The following is a 27,615-nucleotide window of genomic DNA, read 5'->3' as shown; positions in this document are numbered from 1 at the left end:
GTGCCTCTGTGCGGATCGTTTCTGTCGGGTTCGGTCCCCTGCCGGCCGTGCAGTTGTGCCAGTCACTGTTAACAGCTGATACATTCAGATCTTTATCAGAGGTTGATAATAAAAATGTATTTCCCCTGACATTCTCTCGTACGACAACCTTAACCGCTCTGTTAACCTCCAGTGATCTGCTGAGTGTTCAGGTTGTTACTGGGCAGCTTGTGAGTGCTTCATGTGAAGCAGGAAAACACTTCAACGCTCAGCAAGACCTTCCCCCCTTTATGAAATCTGTGTCCACAGCAGGAGCCACGGATGAGAACATATGTCAGGCTATATTTCACTTTATGTCTTTATATCATGTTCATTTCTTTACTCTGCGCCCAGCTGTGCACAGCAAACAAGCAAAATCCACATGAGGCGTCTCTTTTGTTGTTTGCCATGACTCAAGGTTTAGCAGAGGATTTATTGGACTTGCTGTGCTGCCTTGTATTTGCATTTGTGTTTCTGTAACAAGGATTAAATGTACAATCTTTATTTACAAAGAGTTATTCAGGTTCAGGAACTGCAAAGTAAAACTGCTAAAGGAACAGTTCAACCGAAAATGAAAGTCATTATCTCCTCACAACCAGGCAGATGGAAAATCAGGTGAGGTTTCATAGTCCACAAAACATTTCTGGAGCTCCCAAAAAATTGAGAATCTTGGATTAGGAGACTTGGATTATGCTGGACAAGCTGTACGGAGCCATTTAATAATTTTTGACATTGTTTTTTACGTTTTAAAATGAGTCTCCAGCTACTTCAGTTGTTTAGGAGAACGCTGCAACACCGTTTTGATGTGAAGCTCCAGACATTTTTTGTGGACTACCAAACTTCACCTGACTTTCCATCAGCATAGGGTCAGGAGATAATGACTGGATTTTCATTTTTTTGAGTGAACTGTTCCTTTAAAATGGCATCCTCGTGCTCTGATGGAGGGGATGGACACTGATATTAGAAGAAGCTGTCCTCTTATCAGGGCCGGTTGGTTTAATTGGAAGCTTTTAGTGTTGCAGTCGAAAGCGACCTGAATCTGTTCCAGCTCCATGGCTGCTGTATCTGACCATGACCTTTGACCTCTCTGTGTTAGAGGGAAGGAGATCAGAGTGTTCCTGCAGGGACGAGCGCTGTGTCTCATTTTTCCTGCTGATACAGACACATGTGACACATGTTTCACCCACCCAAGGCGCAGCTGAGCGCAGCAGCTTTGCGTAGGCCGTCTAAACTCAGACAGATGGTGTCCCTCTCCCTCTGGCTCTGCTCTTTGACCCCCTCTGCTCCCAAGATGAAGGCCAAGCCCTTGGAGCTGCCGGCCATGCGTCCCGTCAGCGGCGTGGACAGCACATCGATCAGGTTCTTCCACACGCCGGTGAGGATGAAGCGCGAGAACACGGCTCCTGAAAAAACACACAGGATGAAGCGATGCTGCACGTTACAGACCAGACGTTCATTACTCCACCGCTGACATTCAATGAGATCATATCACACAAACAAAGTGGGTGTTTACTCAGCAGGTGGCTACAGCAGCTGATGATGCTGACAAGTCAAACAGGAGCATTAGTTCTGTTTATGCACGTACACACACACACACACACACACAAACAAAGAGTATAGCTGTCATCAGGGATGACTCAGCAGTGGGAACAATGGCCGCTCTTTATTCCTCCAGGGGGCTGCAGCAGAAGCTCAGGTGGTCTCTGACTCATTTTCTCCGTCTCTCTCCTGCTCTTTTGTTTCTGACTCTTTCCCTCGATGTTTTTCTTGCTGCTCAGCCTCTTTTCCATCTCACTGCAGTTACACCAAAGACAAGCCAGTGACTTAAAAGGTGCAATTTGTACGAAATGGAAACTACAGGGGCCAGCGTAACTGCTATCTACTGCTCGTATACTCTTTGTTGTAGATATCTCTGGCTGTCTGAGGTGATGTATAGCGGCTCTGACCAGGACTGTGGCTGTGTTCAGAATCGCATCCTTTTTCTCTTCACTTTTAGTACGTACTGCAGCTGCTCTTACAAAGTACATACTGTTGCATGCAGTATGCATACAGTTGGGACATACTACTTTGTGCGCTGTGAACCCTCCTGCTCCTATGGAGTACTATGAATATAGTACTTAATCTAAATGCGCTTTAATCTGTCATTGCGGTGCGTCATTCTGTCCAATGAGCCGTCAAATGTTTTTGCTCCCTCAGCTTTGGTTATATTTGCCTGACACGCAGTGATGTATGTGACGTATCTTCCGGTGCGCAGAGGATTGTGGGTCAGAATAGCCAGGAACACATGCTGGCTTGCATACTGCAAAATCTGACCCGATGTAGTAGGACGTACTTCATACTGGGACGTACCACATCTTTTTCTGGCATATTACATAGAATGGTAGAATAGGTATTATTGGACACAGGTTGATGAGAAGACACGGCAGGAGAGGCATGAAGCGGCAGATGCATCGGACATCAAAACGGTGAGAACGGCGTGTCGAGCAGGAATATTGTTTCACATCTTACTCTGCGAACTCAGGATTTATTTGGCCCGAACCAGAGGTGATTGTGGAAAGACAAACCGAGACTCGTACAGCAAATTAATTAGTTTCATGTCCAGTTTGAATGAAGTGTGTTTTACAATGAGTTAACGAGGTGATTAAGCTCGTCTTGGTTCAGTAAAAGAGAGAAACTTGTATTTTTCTGTTTCATAAGGAAAAACATCAGTGTAAAGATATTTCCCTCCTTGACATTTTGTGAGTTTATTTTGTTTTCTCATTAGACTAAGTAGTGCACCAGGGTTTCTGGATATATATTTTACTCGTGGGTAGATTTTAATTGGTGTTCCTTGATGTAGCAATCACACCACATTCCCTGTTACAGACCTGCAGCATCTGCTCCAATATTAGTTGACTCATCTCTTACAGCTCATCTGTGTCTGCTTATATTCAAAGTACTGCAAAATAAGGCTGGAGCACTTGACCATGCAGCACTGTTCTGGGCTCTTCTCTCCACCGTTCAGCCCACAGTGGGTGGAGCGTTTTCAAACGAATAACACAGCAGCAGTTTCAGGGTGAAAGACCCCTGCAGTGTTTTAACAGGGCTGATCTGGGCTGGTGCCGGGGCTCTGAGGAAAAGCCCCTCCTCTGAACATTACTCCAGAGTTACTATTGAAAAAAAAAAAACATTATTCCACAAAAAAAAAATCCCTCAGTCTATTATGATGATGAGGAACTTATGAATAATTCATTCATTCATCAAATGGGTGAACCGATCCCTCATTTAATCCGTCGTTCATATTTCTGAGGCTTTGGAGCAGTTTTATCACAGTGAGCGACTGACCTGCCATCACAGTGTCACTGCCGGCCTTATCACAGCTGAGTGGTGATCGTCTGGACGCCCGCCTGATCAGCTGACCTCCGATAGCACTGCTGCCCAGACCATCAATATCTGAGAGAGGAAAAGAAGATAAAAAGGAAACGGTCACGTTGTAAATTGATGGATCATTCAAGAGGAGGTCTGTGATCTTAATCATCTGGGGAGTTGCCAATTGAAGAGTCTGTTACGTTTGGACCAACACTGACGTCAGTACCTGTCAGCGTGGTGATGAGCGGCAGCGTGTGGTCTTCTGGCGAGCCCCAGTACCCCGCCTCGCCCAGCAGGTTGCGCTCCAACACCTGGTGGTAAAGCTCCTCGATCCAGGCCTGAGACAGAACCACGAGGACTCCGCTGCTCTGGATCAGACGCACAAACTCCTTCTGCAAAAAACACACACACCAAGCATCAAAGTCGATTTAACCAATTGCACTTCAAATACGTCGACACGTCTAGTTCAGTATAACTGATACTTTCTGCTACTGTAACCAGCAGTGGTGGAAGTATGAAGCTATTTTACTAAAAACATAAAACGATCAAAATACTACAAGAGAAGTGTGTGTGTGTGTTTGAACCAGCGTCATGATGTTTAACACCTCTGTGGGAGAAACAGCACTCTGCTCACCAGGCTGAGGACGGGCGTGAGCGTTCTCCGTCGGTAGTAGTCGCAGCAGCAGAGCTTGAGGTTGAGCAGTAGAGAGTAGTACGACACCAGGTAGAGACCGTCTGCGTTCATCAGAGACTGACAGCTCAGAGTGTCGCCTGTCTCGAAACCTGGAGAGTGGATCCCACCTGGAGAGAGAGAAAACTCCTCTGAACACCACATGATACTGATTTGGGGACAATGACATGGTTAACTAGCTCGTCTTGTTGATGAATCCTGTCAGATTAAATGTACTGTTTGTCAACTGTACGCAATGTTATTGACTTTGACTCTTGGAAGCATAATGTTAGCTTCCTGGCTAATAGCTGAGCCAAAGACTACTATGAGCTGAGCAGACTAGTTTATATCCGTCCTATTATTGCGGGTGTTGCCAGGGAAACAGAGGTTCTGCTTGTGAAAGACTTCATATTTTGATTGCAAAAATATAAATTAATTGTCTTTTCTTTTCTTTGGTAAGTGCACATGGTATAAGTTGGATAACGACCTTGAAGGTGTCCGTTACCAGCAAATAATGGACGACGTGGAGGACAAGAACCATCTGTGACAAGGTCAGCAAGAGAAAACCAAAAATGAAGCACCTGCATGTTGCCCTCAGCAGAGCACAGTAATCACTCAGTGCACCACATTCACTGAAAAGCACCCTGATCTTCACGGGGCCGTTTGCAGGGACACGGTTCTTAAATTGGTTTCTTCTTGTCTTTTATAATGAAGAAAGAGAAAAGGAAAAGGGGGATGAAAGAAAAGGAGAAGAAAACCCCAACATCCATGCAGAATTTGATCTCAGAAGAACGAGAGAGTGAGTGGAATGCAGAGACGGGAGGCTGGGGAAGAGGAAAATGGGCTGTGAACGTGAGAAAACTGGTGAGTGAGCGAGGAAGGAAGGAAATAAGACAGGAGTGAAAGAGGGATGAAGAAAGGAGAAGACAGAGAGAAAGGATGGGAGAAGGATGATGAAGGGATAGTGAGGGAGACAGAGATAAAGGGAAAAGTAAAAGAGAGAGGAAAAGGGGAAGAATGGAGGAGGATAAAAGAGAGAAGGGGAGAGGACAGACACAAAGGAAGGCAGGAGACAAAAAAGAGATGGAAGTTAGTGAGAAGCGAGGGAGGAGACAGACGGGGATGAGTGTGCAGGTGAGAGCAGACAGTGAGATATAATCTGTTAGCTGATGATCAGTCAAGTGTTTTAATCTGAAAGTCACTCTGGGGATTTACAGCTGCGACCACATTCATTAAGGCAGTTAACCGTAGAGTTTAATTTGTTTCCTAATTTTGTTCTGCTGATGTAAAAAAACTCCCAGCAGGCTCGCTGTTTTTCACTGATGGATTATGGGCCGTGCCTCGCAGGCAAAACGTTAAATGAAATGGTTCCTGCTCGAAAAGAGATGAAGTGAGCAGAGACCGTAGGATATACAGTGCAGTACATTCAGACTCGCAATTGGCAATTTCTTAAACTCCTCGTGCATATAGAGTCAGCCAGAGACAAATGAGTCCTTTAAACGAGTGTCCATGACAGAGAAGTGTTCGTCAAAGCAAAAAAAAAGCTTCTGTTTATCAGTCAGTGGCTTTTTTCCACATGTTCAGTGGTTGTGAAGTGAAGGAGAGTGTTTATCCCCAATTTAACTTCCAATTTAAAGGTTTGCTTTTTACTTTACTGTAAAAAGAGAGATTTTACTTGATTATTTAAATGTCCTGCTACTTTGCCTTCACTTACCTGCCCTATCGCCTGAATATCGCAGACAGGGTGTCCCCACAGTGTGATGTATTTACTTTGGGTGGTTTACAAAAAGGAAAAGAAAAAAAACCTCAGAGTGTCCAAACAGTCTGTGAAACTGTGGACAGAGCGGATTATTAAAGGACGAGGCTGCTGCACCGATCACCCTACCTTCAACAAATACCCTGTGTTTGTTCTGCTAACACACACACACACACACACACACACACACTCACACTCACCAGCCTGCAGTCCAGAGCAGAAGCTGGAGGAGAAGTTCTGTAGCGACAGGTCCACATCAGTGGCGGTGGCCAATCCCAGCAGGCGGGGCAGCAGCGCTGACAGTGATTGGAAGAACAGCCTGGCACTCTGCCGGTCGGCCTCCTGGTTGTGCAGCAGTTTGAGGGACAGGGCGGCGGTGCGCAGGGAGCGGTGGCCCGGGCAGTCGCGAGGGGTCTGCTGCTCCTCGTCGGCCAGCGAGACGTTGTCGGAGCCGATGTCAGACACGTCGGAGCGGCCCGAGTCCTTCTCAGCAGCCATGGAGTACTGGTCACATGAGTCAAACTCTGTCCGCGACAAGTCCTGCTCCTCCATACTGACGGACCAACAAACAGGTAGATCAATTTTTACCTTGTTAGCCATTTTAAAATCATACTGTGAGAAATGATCATGCTGTTCTACTTTGCAGGAAGATACCGTACCTGAAGTTGCTCTCGCTGTATCGTGACCCTCCTCCATGGTGTGACCTGGTCCTGGACTCCACCGACAGGAAGTTGGTGATGTCGGGGTAAACAAGGGCGTGACTCCTCTGAACCACATCTGGAGGAACCACGCCTCCTCTCTCCCCGACCCCTACTCCTCCACCACCTCCTGCCGCTCTTTGTTTCTCTACTCTTCCCTCGACCTCCCCTGCACCTCCTCTCTCCTCCTGCTGGATCCCCTGGCCCGGCTCTTGGCTCGGCTCACGTTTGGTCTCCTCCTGGACGCCACAGGATGAGGGCGAGGGGAGGCGTGCGTCCTCCCCACGCTCCTCAGGAGTGGTGTGACCCAGGCCGATCTCCCCCACCTCCAGATCCAGGGTGGTTTGGCCTGTTTCCGTGGTGATGCTGATGCTGATGTCGGGGCTGCGCTCGGTGGCCCCGGTGGTGGCCATGTTGGAGGAAGAAGAGCTGGGGTCAAAGGGAGCCTGCTCAGAGGACAGGATGCGTCTCTGCCACCTGAAATCGGCCTCGTTGATCTCCATGGACTCACGTGTCGACTCTGTGCCATCTTTCAGGTCCTCCAGTCGTCTGAGGAGAGGCCGAGCCTGAGAAACACAGCAGCTATGTTACTGTTTTTTATTTATACTTAAACACAAACACACAGATTTTGACCTGGTTTCATCTGTCTATGCCTAAACTTTATGTCTTGGAGGGCCAAAGAGGAACCCGTCTCAGTGGTGTACCTGCTCAGGTTGGATGCCGCGGCCCTGCGACAGCTCATCCAGCGCCCCGAGGAGGGCGCAGGCACAGGAGACCGAGGAGTAACACGCCTCGATGCCTCCCTTCATACAGGCCTCAGTCATCCCGTCCATCACTCTTCAGACGCAATAACAAACACACAAACGTACGTTATAACTTAACTGCTTCGCTTGTATTCAGCAGAAAAGAGTGAGGATTCAGATTTTATTCTGGTCATTTATTGAATTTCTATTGTCGCCATTATCTGTGCTGTTTATTGTCAGACTGCAAAAAGAATCATGAGGAAAGACATTAAACTGCTTTAAATCAATGACAGATATCAACTGCAACATAATAAACTAAATGCATTATTTGATCACTTCTAAACATGTGAAAGGTAACACTATCTAGTAAATTCTGCAGGTAAAATGTTCCAACGCCTCAGATAAAGAACAAGAAGAGGGAAGTGAAACCTACAGTTTTAGCAGGTCCAGGTGGGACTTCCTCTTCGAGAAAGAGCGCTTCCTGGTTTCAGGCTCCACCACACACGGACCAGCCAGATCATACAACCGCTGTGGACTGCCCAGGATCTAACACACACACGCACAAACACACACACACACACAAATATTTGTCATCATTATATTAAATGCTGCACTGTTATCACCTGAATGAATCCTTCGTGTGTGTGCACGCCCACATAATGTTGCTGACTTCAGATCAACTATGATGAATTACTTCAATATATTTTAGTAAAGTACAGAGAAAATCAATGGCTGCCTGAAGGTAGAAATTCAATCTAGAAAGTTAGAAGCAGTGAGGCCAGCAGTAACGTCTCCTCCCACCTCCTTCATGATGCGGATGGCCTCGGTGCGGTGCTGAGGAGGCGGGTACAGCAGGATCCTGTGGTACAGCGACTGCAGCACCGGCTTCATCGACTCCACGCAGCTCACCAGACGCACGAGCTCTGCAGCAATGTAACACACAGTTCGCACCACCGGTGCGATCCTGGCAGGGGCGCTGGAGGAACAGCCGGACCCTCTGCCTTGATCTGATACCCCTCCGCCGAAGCAGTCCACCTCCAGGCTGATCCCTGGCAGAGGAGGACATGAAGCTGAATCACTGAGATCATTCTCCTCACACAACCAACAAAAAGTCAACAGGCCAGAGCCTTAAAGATATAATTATCTGTAATGTTTAATTCAATGGTTTATCTATTTTGACATCATCAGAGCTGACTGCTGGCAGAGACACAAACTATGAAACGCTGTCTTTGTTCTGGACGGCCCTCGTGTTTGTGAATAAAAAAGTGTTCAGCATCCACAGTTGTTTCTCTCTATCCAGTTACCTAGACCGAGTCTGTCTGAGAGACGATCTCGCTCTAGCGCCCCCATGTAGCCGTGGTGAGAAGCGATGGTTTTGTCGTTGACGGGATTTCCCATGATGGCCACGAGGGATGGACACAGCTGCTTCCTGTAGGAGGAATATCATTGTTTTCTTTAGAGTACAGTACATTATAATGAGTACAATTCACAAAATAGGATGCAAAGCACAAAACTTACCATTATCAAAGATGTCTGGACTGATAACTGGACATAAAGTTATTTTTAGTCTTTTTGTTTTAAATCATTGCTTGATTTGGTACAGATGCATCAGTAATCAGTTCAGAGTGAACAGAATAACTCTATCTTAGTATAAATCTTCTTTTATTAATCATTTTTTTCCCTCAACGGAGGTCACTTCCTGCCTCCAAAGCCCCCACTTTAAAATCTAAGATGTGATATCTTCTTATCCTCAGTCTGAAGGCATAATATTAGGAAATTAAGCGCTACAAGCGTTACAGATCTCACCATACAAGGTCGGTGAAACCTCTGGACAGGTGCATTGTGGGTGGACAGCTGCTCAGCATGGAGAGGATGCACTCCAGGTAGAGTAGCTGCAGGAGCTGGTTACCACTGGAACAAGAAAAGACATTTTATGTACGACAGATGTTGGAAGTCAGACGTCCTCCGGTGATGTCCAGTGTTTGTTCCACATAACACAAACACACAACTGTGTTTCATTCTTGCTCCACTACATCAGCGAACAAACACTCTCTGTTAACACGTTTAAGAGCTTTTGTTTGTTTAAATTTTCGTCTGTCACATAACTGCGTGTAGTAAGATTCCTCCGGTGATGATCGGTGATGCTACAGGAAAAAATCATGTGACTCAGAGACAAAACCCTCGAGCAGAATCATCACCTCCAGATCACAACAACAACAACAGAAGACACAAGTGTTACCTGTCCACCGACTCCAGCTTTTCACAGAACACTGTCAGAACCGTCACCACGTCATCGCACAGAGCCTGGCTGGTGGGTGAAATGTCTGCAAACACACACACACACACACACACACACACACACACACACACAATAACCCGGTTAATTCACAGCTTCTACTTCAATCAAGTGATTAAATGCTTGTTACTCTCTCCCGTCTCTCACTCTCATCTCCACATTTCTGTGTAATAAATACAAAGAATCAATACCACAGTCTCTGTGAAACTGCCTGCAGAGGAATCCATCTAAACTCTTCGTGTGTGTGCGTGTGTGTGTGTGTGTGTGTGTGTGTGTGTGTGTGTGTGTGTGTGTGTGTGTGTGTGTGTGTGTGTGTGTGTGTGTGTGTTTTACTGTATGGCGTCATAAAGAAGCCCTGCCAGTCTCTCTATGGAGGTGCCTCTTACTACCAGCAGATAGTTGATTACAGAGGCTTTACAACGACTATAAAACAGTTTGTCCTGCACAGTAAAGAAGATCCACAGCCTCCATGAAGCTGTGACGCTCACTACACACTGGAGAGAAGAAACCTGCTGAGACTTTGCTCATTGTGGATTCTTACAGGGGGAAGTTTTTCCTCAAGGATATACTGCGTCATTATCTAAAACAAATGGGGTTTATCCTGTTTATGGTGGCCATTTTAGAAACATCCCTAATTCACTGATGTTTCTCAGAAAGAATTCAAATAAGCACATTTCTCAAAATGATGATGTTATGGACAGATCAGAGATTCTCCCAAGGTCCTGACGTGAACAGAGATTTCTCTAGATCTAGGTCACAGGTCATTAGGAGATAGTGGGTGCACCTGTGATGTTCTCCCTCAGCTGGCTGCAATCAGCTGAGGAGACTATATAAGAGGCTGCACTTCCCCTGCTCAGTTGGTTGTGTGTCTTCAGGGAGTCGACACCATCAGTCGGCTTTCTGTTTTCTCTGTTTGAATGAAAATCTTAGTTGAGTGTGTTTGAGATTTTTTCTTTCGGCCAGTTTCTATACATTGTGTTTCTCCCCTGCTCAGTGACTCCCACTTCACCTTTAGTTTCTGGGTCCAATCCTTTTGTTCGTCTCGAATCAGTGGGTGGCTGTGTGTTTTATTCCCACCGCCACCTTTTAGACACCAAGGGACCAGTTTGCTTTGACCCCATTTTGTGATTTGTGCAGTGCTTTGTTAGTTTCCCCACTCGCGACCCCTGTCCTTCGGGAGCTGGTTAGCATGCTAACTTCAGAAGATTTCTCGACAACCTTTAAGTCAATGCTCGTGATGCCTATAATGTTTTTTTGTTGACACTATTATAGATTTGTTAATCAAAATATGTGTTTGTTGGCATTGAGGACACAGTTAGTTATGGTGTTGTGCAGGACTGTAGCTGTTTCCTATATTCTGCTCCTCTCATCAGTGTAAACAAGACTAAAAAATAATTTGCTTTAATGTAATCCTTTCACCACCGCCTTTAACTACGACATCAACAATAAACATGTAATTAAATGTACATGTTTACACCAACAAAAATTGGGTTATCAACTCTGTAAAGGTAGAATTTCTGCACATTAGAGGTGTTTTATATGATCATGTGCGTGATTATATAACAGAGGTGATTACAGCCCTGGAGCAGATGAGGAGAGCTGCAGAGGAGGAAGGATAACACGTACCTCTTCTGTGCAGCGGTGGTGCAGTCACCTCGTCTCCATCTGCACCCTGTGGAGGAGGACACAGCAGGAGGTGTGTTTACTGTGACGGCATATGTGACAGAGTGATGGCACTTTGATGCAAAGCTGAGAAAGTGGTGTCGAGTGCCAGTTTGGCGGCGTGCTGTAGTTTGAGTCCCAGTACAGTACTCGTCTATATGCAGTAAACGTGTTTCTGACTGCCTTAATTCCCAGGATATTTGGCTTTTCTGGGGGACAGTGTACAAGGATATAAATCCAACATAATCAACAATTCCTCCGATATGAGGAGCTGCATTTTTTTGCTCATAGGCTCCATATCATGCTCATTTTCAAGTCATACTTTTATTTATGGTGTCCACTAGATAATGTTACTTAATGTACTTAATACTGTACTGTATGGTGTGTGCTTTGTATGATGGTGTGACCTCTTGTCTGTGTCGCAGCTGTAGCGTCAGGTCTCCCAGTATCTGGCTCAGCGTGGCTCTGACCGCTGTGTTGATGCTGCGCTGGTGACAGCTGGACACGTAGGTCTCGATACACACCTAAACAAACACAAACACACACACACACCTGTCTCATTAACTCATTAACTCAGTGAGGAAGAGAAAGAAACAGGAAGCATCTGGACTCTGAAGCCATCACTTTTCTCCCTGTGAGCTCTGAGTCTCACAGACAGGTGGGACCTGACTGTAACTTGCTCTTATTCCTTTTTTAAAGAATATATTTATTGGTTTTCGGTGTTACATTTGGACTATTTTTGTGTTTTTTTTGGGTGGTTGTTCTGTGGTGATGCGTTTCAGAGGTGCTGTGGAGTTGGTGGGCGTGGCTTTCTGATGGCCTGAGCTAAATGGGGCTAAAACATCATATATTCAAATATTTACATGTGTCAAAATAAACATTAATCATATTTGATACAATAGAGTTGTCTGTATTTTTGCTTTGGTGTTTACGATCTGCTGAATACAAATACAAGTGCAACGGTGAGCTTGGCGTGACAGAACAGAACACATCTGTCAGTGTGTGATCCTTCTTCTGTCTGAGACACGTAGAAACGTGATGACGCACAGTCCCAGGACAGCGTCACAGGCAGACACTCGGCTATCAGGGAGATTTACGGGAGGTTTCCATGGCGTCACAGGTTACCATGGTGACTGGATGTATCAGAGGGAGGGGGCGGGGGGGGAATGTGTCGTCAATGTGTTAAACATCATCAAACCAGATTAGAAGGTCACAGAGGAAACACTGTGGATCTATGGAAAGACAGCAGTTAGTCAGCTGAAAAAACATGTGTTATATTTAGCTCTGTGTGTGTCCTGCTCAGCTAGCAGCGCGCACACACACACATGCACACACACACACACAGCTATATATAACACATGGTTTTTCAGTTGATGCTTTTATCAGAAGTGCCTCACAGTATCATGAAGGTATCGTATATTTTCAGCACACATGGTCCCAAAGGGATGAAAAGCACTTTTCACATTCAGAAGTACAAACACAAACACAAACACAAACGCACACACACACTATGCTTCATTCAGTCCCAACAGGATCTTATCAGACAGTTAATTGTGCATTATTTACCCGGGCAGCACTCTCACACCAAACAAGCTCCACAAATATCATTTTGAGGTGTGAGTTTACGATGGTTTAGTTTAGGTAGAAGATTAGAATTGATCTGCTGGGATTTTGAAAGTTGGAGCTTATTTGGATCGATGCACAACCTGGAGGAGGCTCTGCCCTCACAAGAGACACTGAGGTTCACTGAGGTCATTTTTAATTGTTGCAATAAACATTGCAAGGATTTGGCTTCACTGTAAGATCTTGGAAATGAAGCTGGGATTGATTACATTTGTGCAACACTTCAGTTAGATTGAACTACACAAATTGTAACAGAGGCAAACAGAAGGATGATTTAAGTGAAGAGATACAAAACAAGTCAGCACGCCAGGATTTATTTCACTGATTACCAAAGATCTGTACCGTCCTCTGACAATAAAGGGACTGAGAGCTAACAGGCCCAGCCACATACACAGCTCCAAACAAAGACCATGTCTGCTAATTATATTCACATTTTATGTCTCTGCAGCCTCAGGGATTCACCACCTGTGTCTAATCAATGACAGATCAATACATCCTGCATCCTGAGACCTTCCAGCCGCAGTGAGTGTGAGTTGTGTGAGCTGCCTCCCAAAATTAACACTTCTAATAGCTCAAAGCTAACAGCTCCAACAGTGTTAACAAACAGCTAGTTGTTGCTGCAGTTCAGTTTAATTATGTGTGACCAAGGCGAAGAAATTTACATTTTAAAGCTACAAAACTTAAGTTCATGTAACTGGATGTGTGGACATTTGACTGCTGGTCAGACACCTACAGTACCACACATTCAATTATTAAATAAGTGGTCATTTCCAGCCACGTGATGAATTGTATCTCCATGTTTGCATTTATTAACCAGTTTGACACAATGACGCCCAATTTGTGTTCTTATATTTGATCTACGAGGCAGTTTAGATATTTTAACATTGCGATGTTTGTGCATATCCAGAAAGCTGCTGACATCCACGTCCGTCATAATAGTAAAAAGTAGGCATGTTTCTCCTTTCGACTACAAATGTGGGCTTTTCTTCTGGGCATGCATCTCTACTCCCGCCTTGCAAACTGTCGGCTAGTTGGTTTGTTTACAGCACACAGAGGTCGCTTTTGAGGAGATTTCAAAATATCAAGATATATATTCTGCATCCTAAAAATGTTGCAATATGTTTTTTAAAAGGCATGGCGCCCAACCCTAATCGGTTTGTCTGTAATTCATTTGCAGCTTGAAACCAAGAGGCCAACAGAGACAGAGACCTCTTTTAAAAACTCCAGGCACGATTGAAAATGTTTCAATATGAGGTGCCAGGGATGATCTCTGAGGGTGTAAATGACTTTTGATGTAACAGATATGATCACATTACAGGTAAGGTAATGACCTCCAGCTCCCAGTATTTGAAACTGAATAAATCCCTCAGCGCTGCCAGTCGCTGCATTAAGAGCCCGGACTGATCCTCGCTGTTTGTATGGGATGTTACTGATAATGGAGTGGTGCTGACAACCTCTCCAGTCACCCTGAGTTATGACCCATCGCAAACACAAACCCACACACGCACCAGATGGTCGGCCCTGGCAGCTCGCAGCCCATTAACACAACATGTTGACCAGGTTTTTATGAGCTGTTAATGGACGTCAAACATCACCTGAGTACAGGAGCTGCTGCTGCTGCTGCTGCTGCTGAGGGGAGTGATGTTACAGACAAACACTGTAGTTTGAAGAACGATATGTGAGTTTGTGCATTTAGGTTTATGTTTGGAGATAACAGGGAGGGCTGGATGCTGTTCATCTGACAGGTCTAAACATTATTATATTTCCACCCAGGTGGGGCACCTAGTGGTTTCTGTGTGGACTTCATTGTTTTGTGCTCACTCCAACATAGTCCTGAATGGAAGCTTGGAGAAGTTTTGACAGCTTGAATTCTAACGTGATCAAGTTTAATGGCCAAAAAAAAGCATCCAAACATTCACAGAAACTTTTGAAACCTCTCCTGCAGTCGGCTCTTCGTCCCTGGTGTTGATCCTTATGTTCAGTATGTGCCGAACACTCAAAGTTTCTCCCCAACAGAGCTAAATACACCTCTCTTTGTTTTGTGCTATTGCTTCACAGAAAGTAGCAGTTACAGGGAGTTTTTGCAAACAGCAACAACTTTTTTGGGGAACATACTGAACTTGACTGTGAAGCTCACACACACCTTCAGTTTCTTGCTTCCTAATAAACTTAAATGGAGATTTGTTTCAGTCTGTTACAGCTGCTTTACTACATCCAATAAGGTTTTTTGCAAGTTAAAAGACGCTATGCAGGAGCTCTCTCTTCTCCTGGCCATGAAACATGTGGGACAAACAGACCACTGGTAGAAAAGATCATGCTGCAGGAGTGATTTGGGAAATGTGTTGATACAGGTTTTTGCTCTGGGATCTACTCTAATAGTGACTACAGCTGCAATCCTTCAGGAGCCTGCAGAGTAATCTCTCAAGCTTACATGTGGTGGGTGTTAGATTCTCAAAACCTTGAGTATTGCTATAAAAAGCTCTGCAGAGCTTCAGAAAATCCGCTGAAATCCAGAGAGCGCCTCAACAAAAGAGACTCAGAGGAACATCGCCTTAGGATCAACTGGCTGTTGACACAGGAAACTGTTATTTTACCAGAAAGTGAGTTTGATTGAACAGTTTGAATCTGCAGTCATACCTGATTCACTGTGCACCCTGCAGGATAGAAAGACTTGATTAATGGCTGTGTTATGATTTTACAATGATGGTGGTAACTTTATACTGTAATATCAGTGCAGAATGTTGTAGTGCTGAACCACTCTGAATGATGTGCTGTCCATTTTGATGCAGCATTGGACGTTCATTACTTATCAAACATTAATAATCCATACAGTACATTAATGTTAACAACACTGAGCAACAAGAGAGGGCTAGCACTGGAATCAGGTTGTCAAGAGTTACCGAGTCTTTAATCTGCTCCACGTTATTTCAGCATTATTATATTCACGTTATTATTATTTAGGGCCCGAAATGTATATCCACGCGTTCCCTGAATTCTGCTGAATCTCCTGATATAGGCCACGCAAATTTGCGGCCTGGTTTTTTTTCCGCAAATTCGCAAAATTTCCAAAACCTACTTTTTTGAACTCCTCCCAGGCAATTTCACCGATTTGCACCAAACTTTGCACACAGCATCTGTGGACCCTCCTGACTCAAAGTTATTAAAAGAATTTTGATGTGCCAAAGAATACTCAAGATATTAAATAACAACTTCCTGCACATTTCGTTCAAAACAGGAAGTGTTGCATATCTCCACATTGGTTTGTCCGTATGACATGAAACTCAGGATACTACTTCCCCATGAGCCCCTAAGGCTCTGTGCAAAATATTTGGCGATGCCCACTAGGTGGCGCTCTTTAAATTGAAGTAATTTATATCTCCACATCGCTTTGTTGGATTAACATGAAACTTGGTACACACATTGCCAATACCCTGCTGAGGATAGCTGACGAAGGTCTTACCAATCCGACACTAGGTGGCAATCTGGTGGCAGTTTCATTTTATATTTGGCACTGTGCCCACACCATAACGCTTATGGATATGAAAGTGATTGGTGTGGTATAGACTGGCCCCTGTAACTCACACACCAAAAATAACCAGCAGGTGGCGCTATTATCAGCAAAAAAACCTTTTTGCACTGCTTGCAGTTTTAATTTCTTATGGATTTTGATAGCTGATCTAGCGCGCGTGTGTGTGTGCAGGACCACTCATTTCAAGCTTCTGAATAATTGATGAGATTACAGCATGAGACGAGGCCTTCTGTTGAGCAGGGACGGAGCAAAGCTTCCTCTTTAGAGAGAAAATGAGCTCATGCTCTGCCTGTCATGCTCACGGTTAATCATCCTCTTATATGTAATAAAAAGAGCAATGCTTTTTGTACCAGTGTGGTCCGAGACAGTCCGATCAATACTGCGATCATGAAAACAAACGATGCCTCAGTTTGCTTCGTCATCAGGTAAAAGTTAAGAACTGCAAACAAAAGTGCAGGTGAATAATTTTAAATTATTTGAAAACTAGAGGTTTGAGTGGTAAACAGGTCCCTTATTGATTGTCTGTGAAACTGTTCAAGTGCATTGAGTTCTAGTTTGTCTAATCCAAGAACAAAAAGACAATAATCTGGGGCTACAAACAGTCACACCTATGATGTACACCAAGAGAAAGCTTGATGGCTGGACTTCATCTCAGAAGCATTTCTAAACACAGCAGCAATGAATCTAAAATATTCATTTCTGCATATTGTTGATTAGTATTGCTGTGGCAAAAAGTCCCTGTCTGATGTAAAATCTCAAACATCTGCTGATGTGACTCTAAAAACAGACTCGGGCTGTCTTACCTCAGCAATCCGCAGGATGGAGTCTCCATTAATGTCAAAGTTTGGTGAGTAGGTGATGCACAGCAGGACCTGCAGACAGAAACAGTTTTTTACTTCCTGACAGGGAGATAAGAGAAAGAATTAAGTCGGTGACGAATGTTGCTATTTTTTCATAATGTGGGGGAGACAAATTTCACAACTCGGGGAAACAGACTTTCAACTGATGTAACATCAGCGCAATCAAAAGCACCGAGACAAAGTTAGTCCGTGTTGAGTTGAACACAAATTAGCAAGTTCTGCCAGAGAGACAGAGACACAACGCAGCATGAGCTCTAAAGAAGCCAGAAAACAGGAAACCATCAAAGAAAAAGCTGCAATGCAGAGCTCTTCAGCTGCCAACAATATTTACATCCATCCACTCGTTTTATGGCAGGCCTGCTGCAGACTGAGTGTGCACGGTGCAACAGAGTGCGATTAAAGTGAACATTTAAAAATGCATTTCAGCTCTGAGTCCGTCTGCAGACGGACAAACTGTCCGGGGGCAGAAACAGCATGTTCATACATCCCCCAGGTCCTTACCTTCATGACCTCCACCTGCAGGTCTTCATGGAGAGATGGGGTGACTCTGATGGCCTCCAACATCTGGCTGAGCAGCTGCTTCTCCAGGACCTCCACCTCCATGGTGACTCCACCCACGAACCTGTCCTCACACAGGAGCTTCTGATTGGAGAAGAAGAAGAAAGAATATGAAATGATACATTCAGATTTGACACTTTGTTCTCTACTGTGTGGTACTAAAAATGCTCTTGTGTGCAGAATATTTGATATGGATGCTGGTGCTGTGTCTTTTATTCCCTATTTCACTATTTTTCAGTGTTTGCAACTAGCGTGAGTAGAAAAAACACAGCACAACAGCACTGTGAGCTGAAAAGCCAGTTAACTGAGTCAATGATGTCAGTAACAGCAGCATCATTATCTATCAAGGATTTGTTTGTCTGGTAGCGACTGAACTGACCTGAGCACGGTGCATTTAATTGCCTATAAATTCTACTTTTCAGTTGTAAAAGAAGACTGTTATTCCTTATTTAATTAAAAGCCACATATTCTGCAAAGAACGATAACTGAAGTAAAGAAGACTGAAAGAAGGAACACAGATACATTTGTTGGAAGTTACAGTTCTGCTGTATAACAGTACCTGCATCCCAGTAAGCGCCGTCTGTCCCAGTTTGGTGTTTTTTGACTCCAGAGCCATCTGTAGAGGCAGCAGGCAGCGCTCTCTGGAAGACACAAACACAAACACAGACCGGTCACGACAGCTCTGTCACCACCAACGCTTTACTGGCTAAGTATGTGTGTACATACAAGGAATCTGACTCCAGTTTTACATTGCTCTCAGTAGATCTACACTGAAATGGACATAAAGAAGTGGTGTACCTGTAGCTTTCAACAAACTAGAATCACATCTGTGTTCGGTCAAAATGCAGCCTGTTCTTCATCCTGTTGTGTTCTTCCATCACTACATCTACTGCTCCATCCCATAGTGCCTCATATTAAACCCAGCCAGAGTTCACCTCTCCAGACCAGACTGCAGCTGAAAGGAAAGTTTATTGTTGTCCCACAGCTTCAATATTTAATAGGAAGTAAAGTTTTGGAGGACTGAGGAGCAAAACACATCAGCAGAATATGAGAAGGTCTCCGTCTTGACCTCCACCATGAACTCCAGATGCTCCTCCCTCTCTGCTGCTCTTAGCGATACTGTGTGTACTTCAAGTCTAGAGTATCAAATCACAACTGTGAGCTTCTGTCCTCTGACTTCATATTTCATAGACACACAGATCTAGAAGAACAAATCTGCAACATAAATTGAAGAGAAACAGTTTGTTTAAAGTGACCTGAAGCGCACCACCCTGATATAACAGAGAAACAGATTTCAGGTATTAATGAAACGATCAAGAGTAAATAGAGGCCAGCAGCTCTAGATTTGGAAACTGTCCAACAGAGAGTTAACAAGACACAGTCAGACCGCGGGAGGATATTTCTGCCTGTAGCTGCAGACACACAGCGCTGTCACTGCTGACAGTGATGAGACCGGCGGTGCAGTCAGGCAGCCAGTGTCTTTGGGCTGCTGGTGCAGACGAAATGCAGAGACCCTGCGATAACTGCTGCAAGCTAACGCAATTAGTTTTCTGACAACGTCAGTTTCAGACATTTCAGAATGAGATTCTGCAGAGACATCGGAGCAACGAGCTCACCGAGTCGACTCGATGATAAAAACGAGGCATGAGGAACTTTAAGGACTGATAGAAACAACACTAACATCTGACAGAAGCTGATTTTCTTTATTTCATGAGTATGAAGCATTACTGAGACAAAACTACGTACATTTACACAAGCTCTGTACTTAAGTACAATTTTGAGGGATACTTTCATTTTCTGTTACTTTATACTTCCACTCCACCACATTTTGAGGCAAATATTGTACTTTTTAATCCCCAATATTTATTTGATAACTTTAGTAACTAGTTACTTTACAGATGCTGCTGCATCGAAGCCGAAGTAACACATTTTTATAAAGTTTATCGGCAACTGAATTTTAAAAAGGCCACTGAGTAATGCTGTATATTGGATACAATAATCGGCCAGGACCATGCTTGACTCATAGTATACAGTAATCGTAAATATATGTACAATTTAGTACATTTAATATCAGACACTTTAATCTTATACAAGTACAATAAGTATGGGCGACTTTGAGTTTTACCAAGGAAATATTTTAATACAATATCTTCACTTTTGGATACTTTTTACAACACTGCCTGAAAGTAATCTGTTTTCTTTAACGTCTCTTGTTCATATAAAATTGTGCTCCTCATAATTTTTGCCTTCTTTTATTCTGTACAACTTCCTTTTAATTCTAGACGGCCATTGATGATATCTGACAGGAGCTGCAGATACAGTGGAAAGTATTAAAGTCAGCTGTGTTTCACTGCTCGCAGGAGTTTATTTATGGATTCACAAAAAAAATAAAAATAACTTCTCTCAGTTAAAAATAAAATGGAAAAAAACAAAACTACATTGTGGGAGAGAGCCGGTTACATAACCCAGCAACTGTTTGAATCACAAAGCTGAGTTTTTTCTGGCCCATTTCTTGGATCTGTCTTTGTTTACTGCTGAACGCTCGCTCTCTCTCTGCCTCTCATTATTTGTAGCTGGTTGAGTCACAGCGCTCTGCTGCTGATCGCAGGCTACAGGGCTTCATCTCGGAGCGCTCGGGCTGCTCACGACTACACCGGTTCAAATGGGCCACAGTCGGCTCCAAACGGCTTCAATGAGTTCAGATGTTATTCATGAGCACGAGGAGAGCGCACAAAGATAACACCACACAATAGAGGATCTGGCTTCAAAAGACACAAAGAATGATTAATCAGGACGAGAATCTCAAAGCCAACCGCAGAACAGCATGAAAGGTCCATAACCCATTTAAAAACTGTTCTGACATGTTCAGAGAACCAGCAAATTCAACGCTTTTTAAGTTATTTAAAAATGACAGAATGCATGAAAACTTTCCTTTTTTGAGCCAAACATGCATTTTCTCAATCAAAACTATCATTAATCTATCAATCAAGAACCCTCCAACAGCAGACAGAACCATCGTTCCATCCCATTCTGCTCCCACGGCCCGTTCGTACGAGTAGGTGTCGTCTTTGTTCGAGCGGCTGAGAGCCCATTTTTTCATAAGAGGCTTGAAATCTTTTTTTGTGGAGACAGAGGAGCTCGCTGGCTGAGAACCACTGCACTACATTACGAAGACATTATCATCAATATTTAATCTAATAATCTCTAATAAAACAATGCAGGTTATTGAATGAATAATTTATGGCGTCTTGAGCTGCAACAGCCTCCAGAATTTATGGCACCTTCATCGTGATCCAACAGCTACAGTACCAGCAGCAGCTCTCCTTTCACTTCACATTTACATGTTATACAGCACTCGACATGACCGAGTGAGCTTCAATGCACAGGAAGATTTCCATGACGACTGATGCAAATACTCCTGTGCTCCTGCAATTGAAAAATGAGGACGCGGGCATTCAACCAAAAGAATACTGCACTTTTAAGTTTGAGCCCGGCTCCTGGCGGCCGCACGGCGCTGGAAGTCCACAGCTTTTTTGGCTGCAGCCGCTGAACAGCTGTCTGCTTTTGTAAATGTCCAGTTTGATTTTGTCAGCTTCATTAAATAGACATAATTAGTGTAAATGGGGGTGAACTCAACAACAGGATCACCTGTAAAATATGATATAATCCAAAACAGCAGGCCCGCATCAAAAACATCTCCTTCAGATCTGGCCTGGCGGGCAGACTTGTGTTTTAGTGTACGCCCGCAATTTATCATTCAGCTTGTTTTTGACAACGAACACAAGTTTGCAGATTCTGACATTATTAAGCAGATCAGCTGTCGGCTACATGCGACTGATCCACAGTTACAAGCTGCTTTTTTGTCAATATCATTCTCCAATTAATCTCCACTATTAGTTACATTGATTAAATTGCAGCGAGCTGTCGACACTGTTGTTGTTCTCACAGAATCAGTTGATTCGTGTTACCGTTAATTAAACATGATGCCAGTGAGTTGTATAAAGTGAGGTATACAGATATTTAATTTGGGACTTAGGCCCAGTCCACACAAACACGTGTATTTTTGGAAACAAGGTTTTAAAAAAAAGGAATAATAATCTTTGTTCACACAACACACCTGGAACCCTCGGAGACCGTACAATCTTTTCTTTTCTTTTCCATCACTGATCCATCACACAGTAACAGCCCTTCAGTCACAGTACAAACTCAAATACTCCAATATCTGACACATAGTTCAGGTTCCAATGATGCTACAAACAGTGATAAACGTGTGGCTGCGTCATCGCTTCCAAAGATCTTTGATTATGCCCGTCTGGACATAAAAACAGACAGTTCTCAGTGAACTGAAATGCTGTTAACATGTGCTTGAAAGGCCAAACGCAGAGAAAAAGCTTTGGGCCTAAGAGAGCACTGGTATTAAGCCAGATCAGTGAATTTCTAGTCTTGTCTCAATATAATGCTTGTTTTCATTTTCCAAATAAAATCCAGTAATTAATTTTTTCATATTAAGTATTACAGGAAAAATCCTTCCAAAAAATGTTGTTAAAAACTGTGTTTTCACTAGTTTATCTACCCATTTACTCTGCAGCACTGCTGTGATCAGCGTCTTCCTGATGCAGGAAAAACACTCCTGGGTGTGGTGAAAACACAGTTTCAAGCTTCAAACTAATTTCATTTATTTAACACTTTAAAACCTTTTGGGGGGGTAGCGGAGGTATGATGTTAGGGACCGAAGAGTAGCATCTACTTTTTGTCCCCATTTGACTGAAGGAAGTTATAAACCTGCCTGTCCTTAATATCTATGAGACAGTTTTGTAGTTTGCTTGCAGTCCCCTGATTTAGAGAACCGAGGGGGGGAGACCTGGGTGTCATCTGCGTAGCAGTGAAAAGCGATGTTATGATTTTGGATAATTCTTCCTAATGAAAAAGAAGTGGACCCTAAACTGAACCATGTGGAGGCCCAGGTGAAATATGTGCAGGTGTACGAACAAAACCATTCAAGGGCGAATGTGTTTCAGCCTTTTCTGCTTTCTATTTAAAACTTGTTTAAATAATCATTAAAAATGTCTCTCATGTAATATTATATTGTTCATGTTTGAATGTTAAGGCGTTCCTGATAGATTGTTGTGTAAATTGTCTCGTAAACCATCTCAAGTAATTTTTTTAAAAGGTTCACACAATTGATATTCGCTGCAGGTCCGTCATGTTGGATTTGCATCTCGGATGGTTCGTTTAAATTCATATATTCTCTGCCAGTTTACTGCAGTGTTTACTAATGTGTAAGTGATGTGTAACTGCCTCGGTTCAACATTTGCATTATCATCCCTGGAACGACTTGATCATTCAAATTCATTCAAATCACACACGCTGTGTAAAACAGAGGCGTGCAAACTACGGAGCTCAGAACATTTTGAATTTCAGTATTCAGTTATCTGCTCGCTGCAGGCTGTACAGTATGTGTGGCTGACGGACTAAACTAACTTATCGAACAACTAAATTCAAACATTTCAGGTGCTCTCAGAAACCTTCAGGCCAGCAGCTCTCAGCTCAGATGGATTAAGTCACCGCTGGTTCGACAGCGTGAATGCTGTTTTTTCAGTGACCATAAAAAGCACATTTCCAGTCTTGTTGAAAGTTTGTTGATAACAATTTCGTGCCTTGGAAGCTTTGAGCTGATGTGAACTGAGTTGGAAGGAAATTGAATCTGTGTCATGTAACTTACCGAAGTTGTGACGGGGAAATCTTGGCTGATCCATTCTGAGACTCGAGAGCTTCTGTGAATAAAAGCAACAACAAAAAAGGAAACACTGATTAAAAACACCCTGAAGATACTGTAGGCTGCATTACAATGACATAAAGCAAAAGAAAACACCAATTCCCAGCTGTTCGTATTCAGTTTGCTGAGCTCAGAAACACCAGAGGGAAGACTGAGATTTTCTTTACACAAAGAGTCAACGAAGCTAGTGTCAACAGAGCTTGACAGTATTAGCTCAGATACAGTGGCTATGAATCTCAAGCTGCGTTTCAGATATATATGTTTAAGTCCCACACACAACTTCCTGCTGACAGAAATACACACGTGTGTTAATTCGCCAACGAAAATAGTCCCAAACACATGCACAACTGCAGTCACCAGCTGTTTTAGCCAATTACTGAGGCGTTTTAAAAAGGAAATGATACACTTGAGACGTCTTCCAGATGTCTTACAGTTTAATATTCATACTGAAATGACCTCCGATAGCTGCGTCTATAAATCCTTCAGTGATTTCACCTCAGCTTCATACTTTCAGCCAACAGAGGACACGCTGCTGATTATTTTGCTGCTAGAAACTTGAATTACGACGCCTGCTGACGTCTCTAAAACATCACATAACTCCTGTGACTGCACAATCTGTCACGCTGCGTACTTGTCCCAAGGTTTCCCGTACGTTCACCTTGCCCTTGCACTGTATAGTATATTACCATACATGTGCCCTGAGTGTGTGTCTGTGTGTGTGTGTGTGTGTGTGTGTGTGTGTATAAGGCGGAGTTCACAGGGTCATTAGGCATTCATCACATTCAGAGACAACTACTGTATAAGCTGCACGCTGATTAATGTTATGGGCGTGTCGGCGAACATTTCAAGGCAGCGGGTGAAACATCTCGCTGGCTGATGAAGCCCGTAGAAACACTTTCCCAGACTGCACTCAGCTGCACTGTGGACACACATCAGTCAGAGGGCAGATGGAAATGAAATGTAGTGCGCGATGTACCGTCTGTGCTCACAGACACCTCAATCCAGACACACACCTTACATCTGAGTGTGCGTGTGCAGGCACATGCATGGTTCCAGTTTCTTTGGTCACGTCTTATTAGGTTTAAACATCGCCTCGGAGTGTGTGTGCATTAATTCAGTGTGTGTGTGTGTGTGTGTGTGTGTGTGTGTGTGTGTGTGTGTGTGTGTGTGTGTGTGTGTGTGTGTGTAAGATTACATGATTGTCCCCTCATCAGCACAATCTGAGCCCATTCTCTACCTGCTGTCTCACCTGTCACCAAAAGGTCAGGCTGGCTCAGCGGGCCTATTAATAACACTAATAAGAGCAGCGCTGGCGCCAGTACAAGCCGCTTCCTCCGTGTTTAAATGATGTTTCATGTGTTTTCTTTGGCTTTGCTGCAAACCAGTTTAGTGTCTCGTGTTCTGACTGCGGTTTTAGAGGCTTTTCTGCCTCGCTGAGGAAAAAATCACTGAACTGTGCGAACAGACTAATGAGACTTTGGGAGGTTTAAAGTCCTGAACTCTTCCTTTTGACTTGAAAAGGCTCTTCATGGTTTCTCTCAGACGTGGAAGTGTAAAAGGTTTTCATCTGAAAACTTTTAATTGGGTAAGAGAGGACCGGTGAGACAGCAAAAACATCGGCACAGATGATTGTTCTTGTTCTGCTGTTTATTCTTTTCTTCTTTGAGTTTGCTGTGAAACTGGATCTGTTTGGATCTCACACCTTCTCCTGTTTACACTTTTAAAAAGCACAAACTTCACTATTTAATAAGCTCTTTTCTCTGTGCGGTCATTGTTTCTGTGGCCACAGCAGACTGAAGTACAGCTCCAGGTTATCTTTCAAATTCCACTTATGTTTGCATAAGATAGTCCGCCCTTAAAGGGTAACGCCACCAACTTTACACATTAAAGTGTGTTTACAGGTCTGTTTGGGGAATACTGCTGCATTTGTGGAGAAAAGGTAAAGTTTGTGGCTCCAGAGGAAGCTGCTTGGATCTGATAAATTACCTCTAGTGATGTCACTCCCTGGCTTAGTTGCATTGTGGGTAATGTAGGCACAAGGTTTTGAAAAAGTAAGAAGAATGTGTGGAATAAAAAAAATCACATCTGTGGATCTGCTGTGTCTGTAAACAGTCCATCATGAGTCCAACAGTGTTACAGGACTGCTTTTCAAACATGGCAACTACATTTACCCACAATGCAACTTGACCACTTAGTGACATCACTGGAAAGGATTTCAGATTTATCTGCAGAGCTGCCCCTTTAAATCTATGATCTTGATAACATTCAAACAACATGTCTCCTACAACCGCAACCTAAAATCAAAGTCAGCCATGAAACTAGGACATTTAAAGCTGCGTTCAACAGGCTGAAAGAAAATGAACTGACTTTTAAACTGTTTAATTAGTCAGTCAGTCAGTAAAGACGATTAAAGTCTGCCTTTTAATAACCTGAGCAGTTGGATGTGTAGAGTGATGGTGCATTTGTGTGCAATCTTGATTACAGGAAAAATGTCTCTCCATAATAAAAGTCATCTTACATTAAAGGGGCACTGTGTCGTTCTGGAGAAGAAATGCAAACCCAGAGTTTGAATATTTACAATATTAATGAGGTGATAATACAAACTATTTCCTTAACTGGACAAACAAGCTGTTGTCAGGCGGCAGGGTCCGCCACATATAAACAAAGTGAAACCTATGAAATTGGTGTTGTCCTTTAAGGTCATGAACATAAAGATTATTATCATAATTTCTTTGGTTTGTTTAGACATGGAGATCTTTCTCTTCTGAATTTCTTCACCCCAAACTACACAGTGCTCCTTAATGAAAGGGACGCTGCACAGTCCAATCAGATGCAATTACTTAAACTGTCTAAAAAGAGCTGAATACAAATCAAATTAATTAAAAGGTTTCATTTTTCTGCTGTGCATGTAGATCAGTAAGAGCCAGCAGCTGCTAACAGCTGGTGCAGCTACACCTGCCCCACCAGCACATGGACATGGCATCCCCTCCACCCCACCCTGCCAGCCTTTGGGGGTGACCACCTTAAACAGATTTCCCTTCAGATGTCGCTGTAACAGATCTGTCTGCTCGGGCCTGTGAGATCACTGTAGCCGCTCTCTGTTCTGCTTTAAAGCTAGCAGGTGGACACAGACGCAGATCTCCCCCACATCCCCATCCCTCTGCTCCCCTCCTCCTGCAGCCGGAGAGCCGGGAGGCTGCTGCGCACTCACCGCAGGCGTAGACGCAGGCGTCGCGGACAGCTTTGTGCTTGTGGCCGGACGCGTCTTTCTGCAGCTTTCGCAGGATTTCCTCCATAGCTGGCTCCGAGGAAACAACACGGCTGAGTGGAGTCTCCGGGCGGGTTTGTGTACGTGTGGGGCTTGTCAGTGGTGATTTTTTTTAAGGGTGCCGTGACGGTGACAGCATCCCTGACCCCCCCTGATGAAGACGATGATTCATTCCCAACGAGCAGCCAATGATGTCAGGCCAGCCGTCAATCCTCGGAAGGTGGAAGGAGGAAGCGTCTGTGCTTGTTTTGCATGAATCCACGACTACAGCTCCGAGACAGAACCGCGACGATCCTCCGACAGCTGACCGACAATCATCATAGATCCCGGCCCGTGCAGCGGGGGTGGATTCTGGGAATAAACGCCCTTCTCTCCTCAGCGCTGCCGTGTTTTTGAAAACCCGTTCCAGCTGACACTCTCCGTTCCTCACGGCAATCCACATCCGGTTCCTTCCATCCCTCAAACCGAGCTGCTTTCTCATCAGAGGGATGAACCACAGCGCCTCGGCTAGAAACACGCACTGCTCTCCAACCTGGCAACACAGTATTTACACCGCTTCCCCGAGGGCCAGCCGGAAACTGTGGCGGGGGATGGATGGAGTCACTGGAACGGGATTTCCTGTCTGAGCAGGGCGACAGGTGGAGGAAGCTCACTGAGCTGCCCTCAGGTGACTCTCCCCTTCACAATAAAAGCACGATGATAAAACACCTGTCAATACAACATTATGACTAAATAAATTATTACAGGTATATTATTTCTTTTTAAGGATTTACAGATTGTAAAATTTCTGGCTGATACTTTTAAAATAAA

The 27,615-nt window shown here is 44.0% G+C and overlaps 1 protein-coding gene across 2 annotated transcripts in view; it reads right to left on the bottom strand.

Annotated features, from left to right (window-relative positions):
* arfgef3 (ARFGEF family member 3) overlaps window positions 1-27,615 on the bottom strand; it is a 52,878-nt gene extending 25,263 nt beyond the window's left edge. Inside the window, exons 1-19 of one of the 2 annotated variants that reach the window (XM_084376111.1) lie at window positions 26,749-27,615; window positions 23,484-23,535; window positions 18,321-18,402; window positions 17,705-17,845; window positions 17,147-17,215; window positions 11,599-11,715; window positions 11,156-11,201; window positions 9,473-9,557; window positions 9,040-9,144; window positions 8,538-8,662; window positions 8,035-8,282; window positions 7,667-7,779; window positions 7,195-7,327; window positions 6,452-7,056; window positions 5,993-6,345; window positions 4,001-4,167; window positions 3,593-3,758; window positions 3,343-3,450; window positions 1,206-1,421 (exon numbers count right to left, since the gene is read on the bottom strand). In XM_084376111.1, coding sequence (XP_084232237.1) covers window positions 1,206-1,421; window positions 3,343-3,450; window positions 3,593-3,758; window positions 4,001-4,167; window positions 5,993-6,345; window positions 6,452-7,056; window positions 7,195-7,327; window positions 7,667-7,779; window positions 8,035-8,282; window positions 8,538-8,662; window positions 9,040-9,144; window positions 9,473-9,557; window positions 11,156-11,201; window positions 11,599-11,715; window positions 17,147-17,215; window positions 17,705-17,845; window positions 18,321-18,402; window positions 23,484-23,535; window positions 26,749-26,833 — 3,016 coding nt within the window. In that variant the 5' untranslated portion in view covers window positions 26,834-27,615. The remainder of the gene's footprint in view (window positions 1-1,205; window positions 1,422-3,342; window positions 3,451-3,592; window positions 3,759-4,000; window positions 4,168-5,992; window positions 6,346-6,451; window positions 7,057-7,194; window positions 7,328-7,666; window positions 7,780-8,034; window positions 8,283-8,537; window positions 8,663-9,039; window positions 9,145-9,472; window positions 9,558-11,155; window positions 11,202-11,598; window positions 11,716-17,146; window positions 17,216-17,704; window positions 17,846-18,320; window positions 18,403-23,483; window positions 23,536-26,748) is intronic. The other variant, XM_084376112.1, reaches the window with a different exon arrangement.

The sequence above is a fragment of the Pagrus pagrus genome, assembly GCF_965226575.1.
Source record: "Pagrus pagrus genome assembly, chromosome: 15".
NCBI classification, from domain to species: Eukaryota; Metazoa; Chordata; class Actinopteri; order Spariformes; family Sparidae; genus Pagrus; species Pagrus pagrus.
The sequence above is the reverse complement of the archived record's forward strand: the minus strand, read 5'-3'. Positions and strand labels throughout refer to the sequence as shown.